This window comes from Hyperolius riggenbachi, chromosome 10 (genome assembly GCF_040937935.1).
Source record: "Hyperolius riggenbachi isolate aHypRig1 chromosome 10, aHypRig1.pri, whole genome shotgun sequence".
Taxonomy (NCBI): Eukaryota; Metazoa; Chordata; class Amphibia; order Anura; family Hyperoliidae; genus Hyperolius; species Hyperolius riggenbachi.
This window is the reverse complement of record NC_090655.1, coordinates 252,514,350-252,533,220: the sequence shown is the minus strand read 5'-3', so window position 1 is coordinate 252,533,220 and position 18,871 is coordinate 252,514,350. Positions and strand designations below refer to the sequence as shown.

General features: G+C 43.5%; 2 protein-coding genes across 2 annotated transcripts in view; one reads left to right on the top strand and one right to left on the bottom strand.

Moving 5' to 3' along the window:
* Nucleotides 1–930: 930 nt before the first annotated feature.
* The window catches only part of LOC137535281 (zinc finger protein 721-like), a 161,569-nt gene continuing 143,628 nt past the window's right edge, over nucleotides 931–18,871 (bottom strand). The window contains exon 9 of the mRNA XM_068257101.1: nucleotides 931–2,157. Within this exon, the coding sequence (XP_068113202.1) occupies nucleotides 965–2,157 (1,193 nt within the window). The 3' untranslated portion in view covers nucleotides 931–964. The remainder of the gene's footprint in view (nucleotides 2,158–18,871) is intronic.
* LOC137535335 (zinc finger protein 271-like) overlaps nucleotides 9,445–18,871 on the top strand; it is an 82,263-nt gene continuing 72,836 nt past the window's right edge. The window contains exons 1-2 of the mRNA XM_068257165.1: nucleotides 9,445–9,549; nucleotides 11,201–11,320. Coding sequence (XP_068113266.1) covers nucleotides 11,225–11,320 — 96 coding nt within the window. The 5' untranslated portion in view covers nucleotides 9,445–9,549; nucleotides 11,201–11,224. The remainder of the gene's footprint in view (nucleotides 9,550–11,200; nucleotides 11,321–18,871) is intronic.

Genomic DNA, 18,871 nt, shown 5'->3' with positions numbered 1-18,871 from the left:
TGCAAAAGACTTGAGACTGGGGCGGAGGTTCACCTTCCAGCAGGACAATGACCCTAAACATAAAGCTAGGGCAACAATGGAATGGTTTAAAACAAAACATATCTATGTGATAGAATGGCCCAGTCAAAGTCCAGATCTAAATCAAATCGAGAATCTGTGGCAAGATCTGAAAACTGCTGTTCACAAACGCTGTCCATCTAATCTGACTGAGCTGGAGCTGTTTTGCAAAGAAGAATGGGCAAGGATTTCAGTCTCTAGATGTGCAAAGCAGGTAGAGACATACCCTAAAAGACTGGCAGCTGTAATTGCAGCAAAAGGTGGTTCTACAAAGTATTGACTCAGGGGGCCGAATAATTACGCACACCCCACTTTGCAGTTATTTATTTGTAAAAAATGTTTGGAATGATGTATGATTTTCGATCCACTTCTCACATGTACACCACTTTGTATTGGTCTTTCACGTGGAATTCCAATAAAATTGATGCATGTTTGTGGCAGTAATGTTACAAAATGTGGAAAATTTCAAGGGGGCCGAATACTTTTGCAACCCACTGTATATTGATTCAGCCACCACTAACTAATGCTCACAAGCAGAACCAGCTGCAGTGGGCAGAGAAATACATGAAGACTAATTTTCAAACAGTCCTGTTCACTGGTGAGGGCCAAGCAACTCTGGATGGTCCAGATGGATGGAGTAGTGGATGGTTGGTGGACGGCCACCATGTTCCAACAAGGCTGCATTGTCAGTAATGCGGTGGAGTCATGTTTTGGGCTGGAATCATTGGAAAGTATGTGGAGGTTTTGACTGACAACTTTCCTCCGTGGTACAGAATGAAGAAATATGCTTTCCATGATAAAATCATCTTCATGCATGACAATGTACCATCTCATGCTCTGCATCAATGGCTGCTATGGGGATAAAAGGAAAGTCATGGGGCCATATGCCACACTCAGCACAAATGTCTCACAAGCAGTGATTTACTCCCAACACATTTCCCACACTTAGCACATTCTCACCATTGTGAGATCTCTTATGTTTAACAAGGTTTCCTTTCTGTGAAAAGCATTTCCCACACTCAGTACATGAATAGGGTTTCTCACCTGTGCGAGATCTCTCATGTGTGACAAGCTTTCCTTTATTTTCAAAACATTTCCCACACTCAGCACATGAATAGGGCTTCTCACCTGTGTGAGATCTCTCATGTTTAACAAGGCTTCCTTTCTCTCTAAAACATTTCCCACACTCAGCACATGAATAGGGCTTTTCACCAGTGTGAGATCTCTCATGGATAACAAGGATTCCTTTCTGTCCAAAACATTTCCCACACTCAGCACATGAGTAGGGTTTCTCACCAGTGTGAGATCGCCTATGTTTACCAAGGCTTCCTTTCTTTGCAAAACATTTTCCACACTCAGTACATGAATAGGGCTTCTCACCAGTGTGAGATCTCTCATGAACCATAAGGTCTGATCTCTGAAGAAAACATTTCCCACACTCAGCACATGAATAGGACTTCTCACCAGTGTGAGATCTCTCATGTAGGACAAGGTGTGATTTCCAAACAAAACATTTCCCACACTCAGCAGATGAATAGGGTTTCTCACCAGTGTGACATCTCTCATGTTTAACAAGGCTTCCTTTCACTCCAAAACATTTCCCACACTCAGCACATGAATAGGGCTTTTCACCAGTGTGCAATCTCTCATGCCTAACAAGGATTCCTTTCTCTCCAAAACATTTCCCACACTCAGCACATGAGTAGGGCTTCTCATCAGTGTGAGATCTTCTATGTTTACCAAGGCTTCCTTTCTGCACAAAACATTTTCCACACTCAGTGCATGAATAGGGCTTCTCACCAGTGTGAGATCTCTCATGTATTAAAAGGTGTCCTTTCCGTCCAAAACATTTCTTACACTCAGCACATGAATAGGGCTTCTCACCAGTGTGAGATCTCTCATGAACCATAAGGTCTGATCTCCGAAGAAACCATTTCCCACACTCAGCACATGAATAGGGCTTCTCACCAGTGTGAGATCTCTCATGTATTAAAAGGTATCCTTTCTGTCCAAAACATTTCCCACACTCAGTACATGAATAGGGCTTCTCACCAGTGTGAGATCTCTCATGTAGGACAAGGTGTGATTTCCAAACAAAACCTTTTCCACATGTGGAACAGGAGTAAGACCATCCAGCAGGGGGAGAGCTGTGCTGGTTAGGAGTCCCCTTGGGGCTAGACAGGTGAGGGGAGTCTGGGGGAATATTTGGGGTAACCAGGATATCTGCAGGAGACTCTTGTCCAGTGACATCATCATCTGTTGTACAGTCTGTGGATACAGAGAGACGAGTCTCTGAGAGGTTCCTGATGCCTGGACTCCGCCCTGCAAATAGAGAAACTACCTGTTAGAGAATTCTGAGGGGAGTAACAATTATTATTAGGGATGGTCAGTGAGCTGCTGATAATTCCAAGTTGATGCAAAGATGATGCAGATTGGAAATGGGCCAGATGCAGCATCTGCGTAACTTTGCATATAATTGGCATATCATTTGCACCATCTCAGAGTTATTGGCATGTCACTGACTATCACTAGTTATCAGCCTGACAGGCAACTGCAGAAGGTTGTGCTCATTACAGGCGGCCAATCACATGACAATAACTCTGCTTTGCATGCACATTTTCTGTATCTTGGAATTTGGACAATGAAATGAATTTCATTAGAAACATGATTAGCTGAATGCAATTTGCTTTATATTTGCATACAAGTACAGAGTTATTTGCATCTCATTGACCTCCCCACACATAAAGCATTGGCCACACATGGAAAAACAGTAAATTGTAGAGCTTGATGAGACAATGGAAGCAATGTGTTACTATTCTGACAACAGACCTATATGCACTTCCCCAGTGTGTATATGGAAACAGTATTTTCACAGGCTAAGGGTTTTTAGCAGTCGGAATAGAAGTTATGTTTTACATCTTTTGTAAAGATATACAGTGGTGTGAAAAACTATTTGCCCCCTTCCTGATTTCTTATTCTTTTGCAGGCTTGTCACACTTAAATGTTTCTGCTCATCAAAAACTGTTAACTAGTAGTCAAAGATAACATAATTGAACACAAAATGCAGTTTTAAATGATGGTTTGTATTATTTAGTGAGAAAAAAACCTCAAAACCTACATGGAGCTGTGTGAAAAAGAAATTGCCCCCTGAACCTAATAACTGGTTGGGCCACCCTTAGCAGCAATAACTGCAATCAAGTGTTTGCGATAACTTGCAACGAGTCTTTTACAGCGCTCTGGAGGAATCTTTGCAGAATTGTTGTAATTCCGCTTTATTTGAGGATTTTCTAGCATGAACTGCCTTTTTAAGGTCATGCCACAACATCTCAATAGGATTCAGGTCAGGACTTTGACTAGGCCACTCCAAAGTCTTCATTTTGTTTTTCTTCAGCCATTCAGAGGTGGATTTGCTGGTGTGTTTTGGGTCATTGTCCTGCTGTAGCACCCAAGATCGCTTCAGCTTGACTTGACAAACAGATGGCCGGACCTTCTCCTTCAGGATTTTTTTGGTAGACAGTAGAATTCCTGGTTCCATCTATCACAGCAAGCCTTCCAGGTCCTGAAGCAGCAAAACAATCCCAGACCATCACACTACCACCACCACCATATTTTACTGCTGGTATGATGTTCTTTTGCTGAAATGCTGTGTTACTTCTACGCCAGATGTAATGGGACACGCATCTTCCAAAAAGTTCAACTTCTGTCTCGTCGGTCCATAAGGTATTTTCCCCAAAGTCTTGGCAATCATTGAGATGTTTTTTAGCAAAATTGAGACGAGCCTTAATGTTCTTTTTGCTTAAAAGTGGTTTGCGCCTTGGATATCTGCCATGCAGGCCGTTTTTGCCCAGTCTCTTTCTTATGGCGGAGTCGTGAACACTGACCTTAATTGAGGCAAGTGAGGCCTGCAGTTCTTTAGATGTTATCCTGGGGTCTTTTGTGGCCTCTCGGATGAGTTTTCTCTGCGCTCTTGGGGTAATATTGGTCGGCCGGCCACTCCTGGGAAGGTTCATCACTGTTCCATGTTTTTGCCATTTGTGGATAATGGCTCTCACTGTGGTTCGCTGGAGTCCCAAAGCTTTAGAAATGGCTTTATAACCTTTACCAGACTGATAGATCTCAATTACAGTACTTTTGTTCTCATTTGTTAGTGAATTTCTTTGGATCTTGGCATGATGTCTAGCTTTTGAGGTGTTTTTGGTCTACTTCTCTGTGTCAGATAGCTCCTATTTAAGTGATTTCTTGATTGAAACAGGTGTGGCAGTAATCAGGCCTGGGGGTGACTACAGAAATTGAACTCAGGTGTGATAAACCACTGTTAAAGAGACTCCGTAACAAAAATTTCATCCGGTTTTCTTCCATCCTACAAGTTCCAAAATCTATTCTAATGTGCTCTGGCTTACTGCAGCACGTTCTACTATCACCATCTCTGTAATAAATCAACTTATCTCTCTCTTGTCAGACTTGTCAGCCTGTGTCTGGAAGGCTGCAAAGTTCTTCAGTGTTGTGGTTCTGTGATGCATCTCCCCCCTCCAGGCCCCTCTCTGCACACTGCCTGTGTGTTATTTAGATTAGTGCAGCTTCTCTCTACTCTATTATCTTTTACAAGCTGGATAAATCCTCCTCTGAGCTGGCTGGGCTTTCACATACATAGGAATTACATACAGGCAGAGCTGTCTGCACTCTGCAGGAAGAAACAGCCTGACACTTCAGTGGAAGATAGCTGCAGGGGGAAAGAAACACACAAATGATCTCTTGAGATTAAAAAGGAAGGCTGTATACAGCCTGCTTGTGTATGGATGTATTTTCTATGTGTGGACATACTGTACATCAACCTACTTCCTGTTTTGGTGGCCATTTTGTTTGTTTATAAACAAACTTTTTAAAACTGTTTTTAACCACTTAATGCGGCGGGGAGCGTTGAAATTGTGACAGAGGGTAATAGGAGATGTCCCCTAACGCACTGGTATGTTTACTTTTGTGCGATTTTAACAATACAGATTCTCTTTAAGTTATTTTTTAACAAGGGGGGGGGCAATCACTTTTTCACACAGGGCCATGTAGATGTGGAGTTTTTTTTCTCACTAAATAATAAAAACCATCATTTAAAACTGCATTTTGTGTTCAGTTATGTTATCTTTGACTACTAGTTAACAGTTTTTGATGAGCAGAAACATTTAAGTGTGACAAACATGCAAAAGGATAAGAAATCAGGAAGGGGGCAAATAGTTTTTCACACCACTGTAGATTTGTGTGACCTATATGTACTTATAGCAAGAAATCTGTGTTATGTTTGTAGAGCAATGTGGTGTCACTTACACATTCTTATTACCATTGTATCCTCCTGTCACTCATATGCCCCTTGTAATGTACCTTTATCTCACACTTGTTCCTAATTGTGCAAATAAAGATATTGTGACATCACACAACAATAAATTATAGGAGCTGCGAGGTGGAGGAATTATCCATTTATGTCATGGAGATCCTAAACCACTAATATTTTGGTAGCTGGATATAAATACATACATACAGTATATATATATATATATATATATATATATATATATAAATATAAATATATATATATATATATATATACATACATACATATATACATACATACATATATACATACATACACACATATATATATATACATACATATATATACATACATATATATATATATATATATATATATATACATACATATATATACATATAGACATACATATAAACATATATATACATACATATATATACATATATATATACATACATATATATATATATATATATATATATATATATATATATATATATATATATATATATATATATATATACATATATATACACACATATATATATATATATATATATATATATACATACATATATATATATATATATATATATATACATACATACATACATAGCATATTCTCATACATACATATAAAGCATATTCTCTAGCTTAGGTCATGCACCCACTAAATAACCCAATTGCGCACTGCCTGTACATTTACTGTATACATCCCCACCTCTTGTTTCCACCCCATTCCTTTAGATTGTAAGCTTGCAAGGGCAGGGCTCTCACCCTTTTGTGTCATGGAATGTTATTAATTTAATTGCTTGCACACGGTTAGACATTTATACATTTTAGTCATCATGTTAAATCAAATTGTAATCAGCAGTGCTGTATCGTGTATCAGTGTTCATATTTGATGTATATCATTGTCTGTATCATTATGTATCCCTTGTTTGATTTCTTACATTGTACAGCGCCACGGAATATGTTGGCGCTTTATAAATAAATAATAATAATAATAAAATATACATATATATACATATATATACAATATACATATATATACATATATATACATATATATATATATATATATATACTGTATATATATATATATATATATATATATATACAGTATATATATATATATATACAGTATATATATATATATATATATATATATATATATATATATATATATATACATATATTTTGAGCACTGTGGGGTGACTGCAGATGCCGATTTGAGTACCGAGCGCTGTGGATTTATATGCATTTTTCTTGGAACCGATGGTGGATGTGGTTGATCCTGAGCAGCTGGTGCAACATACACATGAGATAAAGTTTGGATCAGCGCCTGTATATACTACATAATGCATTACATTCTATGACTGTTTTTTGGAACATTTTATTATTATTATTATTTAGTATTATTATATAGCATCTTCCGCAGCGCTGTAAAGAGAGTATTGTCTTGTCACTTCACTGTCCCTCAGAGCGGCTCACAATCTATTCCCTACCATAGTCATATGTCTATATACTGTATGTATCCTGTAGTGTATGTATCATAGTCTAGGGCCACTTTAGGAAACCAATTAACTTAGCCTCCCTAGCGTTATGGACGAGTCTGAATCATCCTAATAAAAAGCTAAAAGTAACAAGGATGAGACAGGCTCATCCAGCTGTTACAATTAATCACCTGCAGCCTCGCTGGAGTGCGCTATCCCTCGCTGTCATCTTGTGGCTTCCCTTTGCAAATATTTCCGTCTTCTTAGCTGCGATTCTCGGTGGTGATCTCTTCTTTTCCTTCCACGTTCTGCTTCCTGTCCCCCGGCGATTGCGTCCCCTGGCGTGTCCCTCTGATGACGATGTGTGCGCCCCCTTGTGGCGGGCGCATGCAGAGTCATCAATTCAAGTGGCAGATTCAAATTTTTTGTAGTTTAAATAATAAATAAACGAATAAAACAAATCTATGGGCAGCACTACTGCCCATAGCAGCAAAAATGAAAGTTACATTTTTTTTTTTTATAAAGATTTTAAAAAATAATAATAAAAAGAAAGACGTGCTTTTTTATGTTGTATGCATGCTTGCGGCAGCTTACAAGACTGCAAATTGCAAGCAGTCCACAAAAATGATTACAATATAAAGAAACGCTGAAAAAAATTGTACCACTTTTGGTCCAAACATTGCCGAGAAATTAAACGCCCGGGAGGTTAAATGTATATTTTTGGGGATCTGGGAGGGTACCAGAGTGCCCTGAGGAAACCCGAGCAGACACAGGAAGAACCTACAAACTCCATGCAGATACTGCTCTGGCTGGGATACAAACTGGAGGAGCAGCGCGCTAACCACTACACCACCATATTAAAAATTAAATCTATTATTATTTATCTCATCCTTGAATGTTTTCCATGAGAAGAAGTTATTTCCTATCTTCCTTCTGTTTTTTCATCAATCAAAATTTTTATATTATTTATAATTTAATATATTTTAATTTATATATTATATTATATTATAACTGATAATACGTGCAGAGAAATAGGCATATACAAATCAAGTTATGGAGATTGGAATGAATTAGCAATATAGATAGATGAGGTACTAATAAAATGTCAGGGTTCTAGTAAAGAGAAGAAACGTTGTAGTCCCATAACATCTAGAAAAACTGCATAAACTTTTTAGACATTATTGAACCATCTATCCCATACTTTATTGAACTTGGTAGGGCAGTTTCTGTGCGCGTACACACGTTTTTTGTATGGAAGACTATTTCTGACTTTAGTTTTCCAAATGGCGAGGGTTGGAAGTATGGGGGATAACCATCTGTAAGTGATACATTGTTTGCAATGAAAAGTGTTTCGATTAAGAAAACTTTATCGAATTTAGGGACATCTTCATCCACTAAGTTAAGGATGCATAATTTAATGTCGAGAGAGGCAGGCGAGCCCATGACATAGTGCAAGAAGTTTACGATTTGTTTCCTGAAGTCTATTATTGGCGGGCAAGACCAAATAAGGTGGAGAAATGAAGGGTTAAGGCATGAACATTTGGGGCAGGTAGGGGAGTTTGAAGTAGAAAATTTAGCAATTCGGGCGGGGGTAAGGTAACTTTGGTGCAGAGTGTATATTTGAGTTAGCCTCTCCCTTATCAGGGGGGTACCAATCGGGGGGTTAGTAAGCAGTCTTCCCATTCCTCTTCATCTAGTTGAACACCAACCTGCATCCATTTTTTAAGGGAGCAGTCCAGTACTGGAGCAGACCGGTGCTCAAGCAGAAGAGAGTATAATAACCCGATATGGTGCTTCATGGTGCCATCTTTTAGAAATTCCATTATTAGTGATACTCCAGTAGTAGGAAGGCCTGAGGGAAATTGTGCTTTTAAGGCATGTTTAAGCTGAAGATATAAAAATAGAAAAAGAGGAGGAAGAAGGATCGGTTTTGTAAGGTTGGAAAGGGGAGTATTGCAGTGTTATGAATTACTTGTCCCAAATATAAGATGCCTTTGTCTGCCAATGTTGAAGAATTGGGGAGGGAATAGAGTGCTTGGAAGCAAAGGATTGCCATAGGGGGGTGTGGTATTCCCATATTTTGGAGGGGATAATTTTATTGGAGTTTTCCCATATTTTAGTGGCTTGCGTTAGAATTGTATTTTTTTTTGTGCCGGGTGTGATTAAAGTGCCCTTCAAAAGGGCAAAAAGCAGGTTCTTAGCACGGTCATGGGCTGAAAAGCCCAGCAGTTCTGGAGTTTGTAGGGAGTCAGTGGTAAACCAATGTGCCAGTTGATCCAGTTGTGATGCAAAGTAATGTAATTGTGGGTCAGGGAGGGCCAGACCTCCTGATGACGTGGGGCACTGTAGTATATCAAATTTGAGTTTCGCTCTTGATTTACGCCAAGTAATAGAGAGTAGCAATGACTTGCTAATGATTTAGGAACGTATGAAGGATATTCCGCCTGTTTTTAAACTGTTGTAAAATATTTTATTTCATTTTCTTGCCTCTGATGGCTACCTTATGCCACAAACAGAGGCTGCAGTTAGCCAATTCACCACAAGATGGCGATGTCCCTTTTTGCAGGTGGAACGCACAGAGGGGAGGGGATTAAACCAAGAATTGGAAGTGATGTAAACACCGCGGGACAAGAAGTCGCAGGACAGGACACAGGAGAGAAGACACTGTTGGAAGAGGTAATTGTGTGACTGTTGTTATATATTGAGCAGAGCAGAGGTCGGGGTGGACATACTTTGTTACAGAGGAGGTCATAGTACACCTGTCACTATCCTGATCATACAAGAGACTTTTATATAATTGTTGTGACTTGTTTGCCAGTTTTCTAGTGCCCCCACCCCTATATGTGCCATAGATTATGGCTGACATCTTGCGTTCCTAGTAATAATTCACAGAGCCATGAAAACATGTCCATCAAGTATAGCCGTGTTCCCCAGCTTTGTCATTACCCTCCAGTATGTAACCCCAGTAATGCTATTTATTTTCCATTGTAGCCATGCCATCCCTGTATCCCCCAGCATTGCCATTATCCTCCAGAATGTAATGTCCCCCACCCCAGTTATAATGGGCGTGGTCATGATTGGGGCAGAATATAGATGACTTTAGCGGTGCTGTTAAAGGTCTGCCAGGAAAGTTTGAGCTCTGCCATACAGTTTCCCCCCCAAAATACATGTAATTTTACAGCATTTCACCCAAAATACATGTAATCTGGCAGAGGTTCTTCCAACATAATATGGCAGTGGTTCCCCCCAAAATAGATGTAATCTGGCAGCAGCGGTTCCCCCAACATACACATAATATGGCAGCGGTTACCCAAAATACACTTAATCTGGCAGCAGCAGTTCCCCAAAAATGCAGATAATCTGGCAGTTCTCCCAAAAAAGGTGGCCCCAGTGTAGGTAATCAGGTCTATAGGTGTCCCCAGTATAAATAGCCAGGTCTATAGGTTTTCCCAGTTTAGGTAGCCACGTCTACAGGTGTCCCCAATATAAGTAGCCATGTGTATAGATGCCCCCAGAATAGGTAGCCAGGTGTGTGTATGTGTGTGTGTGTGTGTGTGTGTGTGTATGTATGTGTATGTATATATATATATATATATATATATATATATATATATATATATATCTTTCTTTAGAATAGGTAGCCAGGTGTATAGATGTCCCCTGAATAGGTAGCCAGGTGTATAGATGTCCCCTGAATAGTTAGCCAGGTGTATATGTGTCCCCAGAGTAGGTAGCCATGTGTAGATATGTCCCCAAAATAGGTAGCCAGGTGTATAGATGTCCCCAGAATAGGTAGCCAGGCGTGTATATATATATATATATATATATATATATATATTATATACAGTGGCTTGCAAAAGTATTCGGCCCCCTTGAAGTTTTCCACATTTTGTCACATTACTGCCACAAACATGAATCAATTTTATTGAAATTTCACATGAAAGACCAATACAAAGTGGTGTACACGTGAGAAGTGGAATGAAAATCATACATGATTCCAAACATTTTTTTACAAATAAATAACTGCAAAGTGGGGTGTGCGTAATTATTCGGCCCCCTTTGATCTGAGTGCAGTCAGTTGCCTATAGAAATTGCCTGATGAGTGCTAATGATTAAATAGAGTGCACCTGTGTGTAATCTAATGTCAGTACAAATACAGCTGGAAATACAAATACAGGACTCACCTTTCCTGCAATACTCTGCATGGCTCTACCACCCTTAAGTGACAGCAATGGGGAGTGCGGGGGGAGGGAGGAACCTGTAATGTTAGTTTCACCACTGACAACTGTACAGCCTAGATTATATCCCCCTTATTATCTATCAAAAGGCAGCAGCATCCTGCACAGATCACATGACCACATCACTGAGGATGGATGAGGACCAGAGTCACATGACTGAGAGGATATTTAACCTCACCCTGGAGATCATCTATCTGCTGACTGGAGAGGTGAGGAGGATTCTGGGAGGTCACATGACTCCATCCTTATCTCTAGCAATAAAACGCACAGCCAGGTTTGGACCAATACAGAGGCAAGGAATCTTCTGAGCACACAGCCCTGAGGATGCACCTGTGTCACCTCCCCTCCCCCCCCCCCTCCAGTGACCCCCACCCCCGTGCCTGGCCAATGCAGAGTCATGAGTGAGGCTTGTAGTGCTGCTTTTCACTGCACTGGGAACTCAGCCATGTCACAGGCTGGCAGCATCTTCTCTCTGTCTCCCTCTAAGCAACTGAATTGCTTTCTTCACTTCTGCAACTGAGATCAGTTTCTGAAGAGTTTGAGAGTCTGCTGATGAGACTTTGGTCAATAGCACAGTGGCTAAGAAGTCATCTGTTTCTTGTTTTCTGGGTTGATATGTTTGCTCATCATATTTAAGGTAAAGTGTTGAGTACAAATTTGCTAAAACATCTGCTTTCTTTAGGATTAGTTTTATATTCTCTCTTAGTGTCTTTGAAATGCTTGATTTTGGTATTAAGTTACCAAGCTAGAAAAGCTCCTGGCTTATTTCCTTTGGAGTAATATTTTATTTTAGATTTCTTCAAGGCCTGTTATATTGGAGGATATATAAGTTTTGCAAAGAGGTGCATTTCTGTTTAAATAGGCGCATTGTGTGCAAGCCAAATACTAGAACGTTTCACGACTTGGGTATTGTTTATGTTGAAAAATTTACTTAGGTGATTTCTAAGCTGAATGGTAGTATTTTCATTTTTTTAACCAAGCAGCTGCTCAAATGCAGGGCTGTGGAGTCGGAGTCGGGGCAATTTTTGAGTACCTGGAGTTTGGAAAAAATGCTCCGACTCCAAATGAATTTAAACTGTAATTTTAAAATAGAAAATATGATAAAATGTTCTATTTCTCAGATAATAGTCATCATAAATTATATATACAGTAATAGCTGTGCTTAGCCCACAAAAATGAAATAAACCAATCAAAAATAGTTACGTGTGCTGCTTCAATAAAGCAGTCCCCGTATTTTTAAAGTCAGATACACATATCTGATTGTGACTGTATATATGATGTGTACACAGGAATCTTTTATATATGTTATGGCCAAAACCAGAAATTGACCAATTCTAGAATTGGCCGGCCGTTTCTAGAACTGGCCAATTTGACGTCGGCCAAAGTCCAAAATGCTGGAAATTTCTGACATTGACCGGCCAGTTCTAGAAACGGCCAAAGTCAGAAATTCCCAGCATTTTAGGCTTTGGCCGACGTCAAATCGGCCACTTCTATTTCCGTTTTGGCCGTAACATATTATATTAGCATTTTTATTAGTGTCAACATAGCTGTAGGCCGTGTGTGCAAGTGCACGCGGGGACAGACCTAGCCCGTTTTAAAACGGGCTAATGCTGGATACACACATTGCGTTTTGCAGCGCGATTCGTGGGATCGATTCCATTATTTCCAACATGTTCGATCGTGTTTCGATGGATACAGCCGTCGATTTTGCATACTTAATATGCAAAATCGACGGCTGGATCCATCGAAACACGAACGAACATGTTGGAAATAATCGAATTGATGGAATCGATCCCGTGAATCGCGCAGCAAAACCCAACGTGTGTATCCAGGATAAGGTCACTAGTTATCCATTCCTCCCCCCACCCCTTTCCATTCTCTGTCCACCCCGTGTCACCTGGAGCCTTGGGTCGTTCGAGGAGAAAGCAGCCGTTGTAAAGAGCTGAGCGGGGACAGCAGATTTCGGGGACACCAATTCCCGCCCCCCCCCCCCCCCCACTTCGCAGCATACACCAATCCCCCTGCTTCTCAAGCCCCGGGTCCTCACAGACTAACGGAAAATGGGACACGGAGAACTTAGCAGAGGAAAGCTGAATAGGAGAGTGCAGACGAACGGGGGACAGCGGAGCACCAGCAGGACACAGACAACTGTCTGGGCTGCGCACAGCAGCTCATCGGAGAGCAGGGGACATGAAGCAGCCGGCATCATCAGGGCAGCCCAGGGGTCCTTGTAAGTAAAACTGACAGATGGAAACAGCGCGGGGAGAGGGGACAGAACAGAACTGACAGCCGGAGACAGCGCAGGGAGAGGGGACTTAAAGCGGAGAGGTGAGCTTCGGGACTCGGCCGGCCACACTTAGTTAGTACGCGATCTGGCCGGCCAAAGTCCAAAATTCAGCAGCGTTTTGTGTATTGGCCGCAGAGAGCGGCCACTTCGCATTCTGACCGGCCAGAACCCGAAGTGGTCAGACTTCGGGTTCTGGCCGTAACATATATACTAAATAACATCTATGCTGTAAGAATAAAGCCTGATGTGTAGCTGTGTCACTAATAGAGATGGTCAATGAGATGCAAATCTGCGCTGATGCTGGTTTATGCAAATGTATGCACTCATTTTGCTCATGAAACCAAATAATTTGATATGTTGTTAAAATTTGGTTTGGTGACTACGAATTGAAGGGTACCTGAGATGGATGAAAAGACAAGTTTTATACCTCCAGCCCCCTTAGGCTAATCAGTCCCTTGCTGTCCTCTTCCACCACCTGGTTCTTCCACTATGAGTCCCGGTAATTCAGCCAGTCAGCGCAGGCCGCTGCCACACCCAGAAGCATTCTGCATCTGTGCGATAGTGCTGCGCAGGTGTAGTACGTTCCTGGCGGCGGAGTGTGTGCATGTGCACTACGCCAGACTGGCTCAAGTGCCTGGAACCATAGCAGAAGATCCAGGTGGCAGAGGAGGACAGTGAGGGACTGATTAGCCTGAAGGGGGCTGGAGGCCTCGTTCACATATATGCAGCGAAAATGGCCGTGCGATTGGAACACACTGCGTACGATCACCGCCAATTGTGCTCCTACCCGCTGCACTGCTGATACCATCTATTGACAGTGAATGGGTCAGCTGTGCGCTTGTGGGCAGAATGCATGCAGCAGTACACAAGCGCATCATAGCGCACCATACTGCTGCACAGCGCAATTGATGTGAACGTCAGAAGGGCTGTCTATACCCTTCTGCCGTTCTTGTATGTTTCCACGACATACATGCTTCCAAATGCACACGGAAGCACCTATGACATGAACGAGGCTTAAGTCTATGACTAAAAGTATTAGAGGCAGAAGATCAGCTGGATAGCCAGGTAACTGGTATTGTTTAAAAGGGAATAAATATGGCAGCCTCCATATCGTTCTCAGTTCAGTTGTCTTTTAAAATTCCTAAGCATTGGCAGTTAAGAGATGCATTTTATGTTACATACTTTCAATCAACAAGATTGTAATATGCAAATTTGAGGAGTCGGAGTCGAGGAATCGGAGTCGGTGGAATCCTAACCTGAGGAGTCGGAGTCGGTGGATTTTTGTACCGACTCCACATCCCTGCTCAAATGCCAGGATGGGGAATTATTGGTTGTAGTATCTCTAATGCCTAACCAAGTACGAGAGTGGTCAGACAATGTTATAGGTTCTATTTGTGCTTTCATACTATTCTGTAGTAATCATGTATCCACCTGCATTGTGTCAAATCGAGAATAGGACAAGTGTGTATGTTAGAAAAGGTAACATTTTTGCTATTACCAGTCATACATCTCCATGTATCGTATAATTTAAAGGACCACAATATATTTTTTATACTACAGAAATCAGTTCTGATGGGGTTGGAGGAATCTAGTTGGCCATCTACAATGCAATTGAAGTCACCTGTAGCTAATAAATGACCATGATTCAGCTGTTTAGCTTTTTGGATAGTTTTTTTGTTTTTTTTTCTGAACCTCACTTGGCAGGAGTTGGGAGCACACAAATTCACAATAATGTAAGCAACATTAGTTTAGCTGCTAGTATGATGTACCTTCTATTAGGGTCTGAATGTAAGTGAACAACTTCACATGTAATGTCATTACTGATTGCATTCATCACCCCTCGTTTTTACCCCTTGAGGAAGGAGAAGACCAGGACAAGTGGCAGGAGGGCAATAAAGTGGCAGGCAAACCTGGTGTTTACCACCTGGCCAACAGCAATGTACCACTGGTGGTACGCACACCACAGGTTGGAAAGCCCAGCTCTAGTGGTATCTCCTATTATTTTCATCGCTAGAGGGAGAACAGGAGATGCCATCAGCCTGACACAGCTGAGCTCAGCTAGCTTTCTACACTGAGAATGGCTATCTAATTCTGGGGGCTCATCTGGCTATCTATAATTGAAGGGGGGGGGGGGTACTAATATTTGGGGCAAATTTGGCTATCTAAACTGAGGAAGATGGCACTTAATACTGGGGGCACATTTGGCTATCTAAACTAGGGGATGCAGGCTGCCTAATACTGGGGGCACAAGTGGCTATCTACACTGGGGGATGCAGGCTGCCTAATACTGGGGGCACAAGTAGCTATTTGCACTGGGGGATGCAGGCTGCCTAATACTGGGGGCACATCTGGCTATCTACACTGGGGGATTCGGGCTGCCTAATACTGGGGGCACATCTGGCTATCTACACTGGGGGATGCAGGCTGCCTAATACTGGGGGCACATCTGGCTATTTACACTGGGGGACACAGGCTGCCTAATACTGGGGACACATCTGGCTATCTACACTGGGGGATTCGGGCTGCCTAATACTGGGGGCACATCTGGCTATCTACACTGGGGGATGCAGGCTGCCTAATACTGGGGACACATCTGGCTATCTACACTGGGGGATGCAAGGTGCCTAATACTGGGGGCACATCTGGCTATCTACAATGGGGGACACAGGCTGCCTAATACTGGGGGCACATCTGGCTTTCTACACTGGGGGGATGCAGGCTGCCTAATACTGGGGGCACATCTGGCTATCTACACTGGGGAGTGCAGGCTGCCTAATACCGGGGGCACATCTGGCTATCTACACTGGGGAGTGCAGGCTGCCTAATACTGGGGGCACATCTGGCTATCTACACTGGGGGATGCAGGCTGCCTAATACCGGGGGCACATCTGGCTATCTACACTGGGGGATTCGGGCTGCCTAATACTGGGGGCACATCTGGCTATCTACACTGGGGGATGCAGGCTGCCTAATACTGGGGACACATCTGGCTATCTACACTGGGGGATGCAAGGTGCCTAATACTGTGGGCACATCTGGCTATCTACACTGGGGGACACAGGCTGCCTAATACTGGGGGCACATCTGGCTTTCTACACTGGGGGCATGCAGTCTGCCTAATACTGGGGGCACATCTGGCTATCTACACTGGGGAGTGCAGGCTGCCTAATACCGGGGGCACATCTGGCTATCTACACTGGGGAGTGCAGGCTGCCTAATACTAGGGGCACATCTGGCTATCTACACTGGGGGGTGCAGGCTGCCTAATACTGGGGGCACATCTGGCTATCTACACTGGGGAGTGCAGGCTGCCTAATACTGGGGGCACATCTGGCTATCTACAATGGGGGATGCAGGCTGCCTAATACCGGGGGCACATCTGGCTATCTACACTGGGGAGTGCAGGCTGCCTAATACTGGGGGCACATCTGGCTATCTACAATGGGGGATGCAGGCTGCCTAATACCGGGGGCACATCTGGCTATCTACACTGGGGAGTGCAGGCTGCCTAATACCGGGGGCACATCTGGCTATCTACACTGGGGAGTGCAGGCTGCCTAATACTGGGGGCACATCTGGCTATCTACACTGGGGGATCAAGCTGACTAATACTGGGGGCACATGTGGCTATCTACACTGGGGGATCAAGCTGACTAATACTGGGGGCACATCTGGCTATCTACACTGGGGTGTGCAGGCAGCCTAATACTGGGGGCACATCTGGCTATCTACACTGGGGGGTGCAGGCAGCCTAATACTGGGGGCACATCTGGCTATCTACACTGGGGGATCAAGCTGACTAATACTGGGGGCACATCTGGCTATCTACACTGGGGGATCAAGCTGACTAATACTGGGGGCACATCTGGCTATCTACACTGGGGGGTGCAGGCATCCTAATACTGGTGGCACATCTGGCTATCTACACTGGGGGGTGCAGGCAGCCTAATACTGGGGGCACATCTGGCTATCTACACTGGGGGGTGCAGGCAGCCTAATACTGGGGGCACATCTGGCTATCTACACTGGGGGGTGCAGGCAGCCTAATACTGGGGGCACATCTGGCTATCTACACTGGGGGGTGCAGGCTGCCTAATACTGGGGGCACATCTGTCTATCTACACTGGGGGGTGCAGGCAGCCTAATACTAGGGGACACATCTGGCTATCCACTAGACCTGAACTATTTTAGGAAAAAATTGAATTGAGAGATTTCTGTCCAAAATTGCGATTTCGATTCATGATTTCCTTCAACTCAAGCTTAGTTCCCCTCTCTGTGCCTGTTTGTTCCCCCTCTATCCCCCCGTCTCTCCTTGTGCCCCCTTTGCCTCTTCATGCCTCCTCTGGGTCTCTCTCTTGCCCCCTCTGTCTCTCTCTTTGTGCCCCCTTTGCGTCTCCTGTGTCTCTCTCTGTGCCCTCTCTGTGCCTCCTCTGTCCCCCAAGCTCCATCAGTTCTGGACATAGCTTCCAGCATGAGTCCAGAGATGTCCGTCTATCCACTTCGCCTCCTGCAGGCTCTAATGCACAGAATACTTCCTGTATGTCGTGTGACAGGAACCCGGAGTTTTGCCAAGCACAAGAGCCGGCAGAGGGCGATAGAGGACGGAAGGTATGTCCAACGCTGCGGGCCGCATGCACTGGGACTTTGGGAAAATTTGAAGTCGCTTCTTCAAACTTCCCCATGTGGAAATGACGTGATCACAATATTCGCCGCTTTGACAATTCTGAAATTGTGACCTTGGTGATCACGATTTCAATTTAAATTCGATTTATCTTTCAGGCCTACTATCTACACTGGGGGGATGCAGGCTGCCTAATACTGGGGGTACAGCTGACTATCTACACTGGGGGATGCAGGCTGCCTAATACTGGGGGCAAATCTGGCTATCTACACTGGGGGATTCGGGCTGCCTAATACTGGGGATACATCTGGATATCTACACTGGGGGGATGCAGGCTGCCTAATACTGGGGGCACATCTGGCTATCTACACTGGGGGATTCGGGCTGCCTAATACTGGGGGCAAATCTGGCTATCTACACTGGGGCATGCAGGCTGCCTAATACTGGGGACACATCTGGCTATCTACACTGAGGGATGCAGGCTGCCTAATACTGGGGGAACATCTGGCCATCTATGCTGGGGGATGCAGGCTGCCTAATACTGGGGGCACATCTGGCTATCTACACTGGGGGATTCGGGCTGCCTAATACTGGGGGCAAATCTGGCTATCTACACTGGGGGATGCAGGCTGCCTAATACTGGGGACACATCTGGCTATCTACACTGAGGGATGCAGGCTGCCTAATACTGGGGACACATCTGGCTATCTACACTGGGGGGATGCAGGCTGTCTAATACTGGGGGTACATCTGGCTATCTAAACTGGGGGACACAGGCTGCCTAATACTGGGGACACATCTGGCTATCTACACTGGGGGACACAGGCTGCCTAATACTGGGGACACATCTGG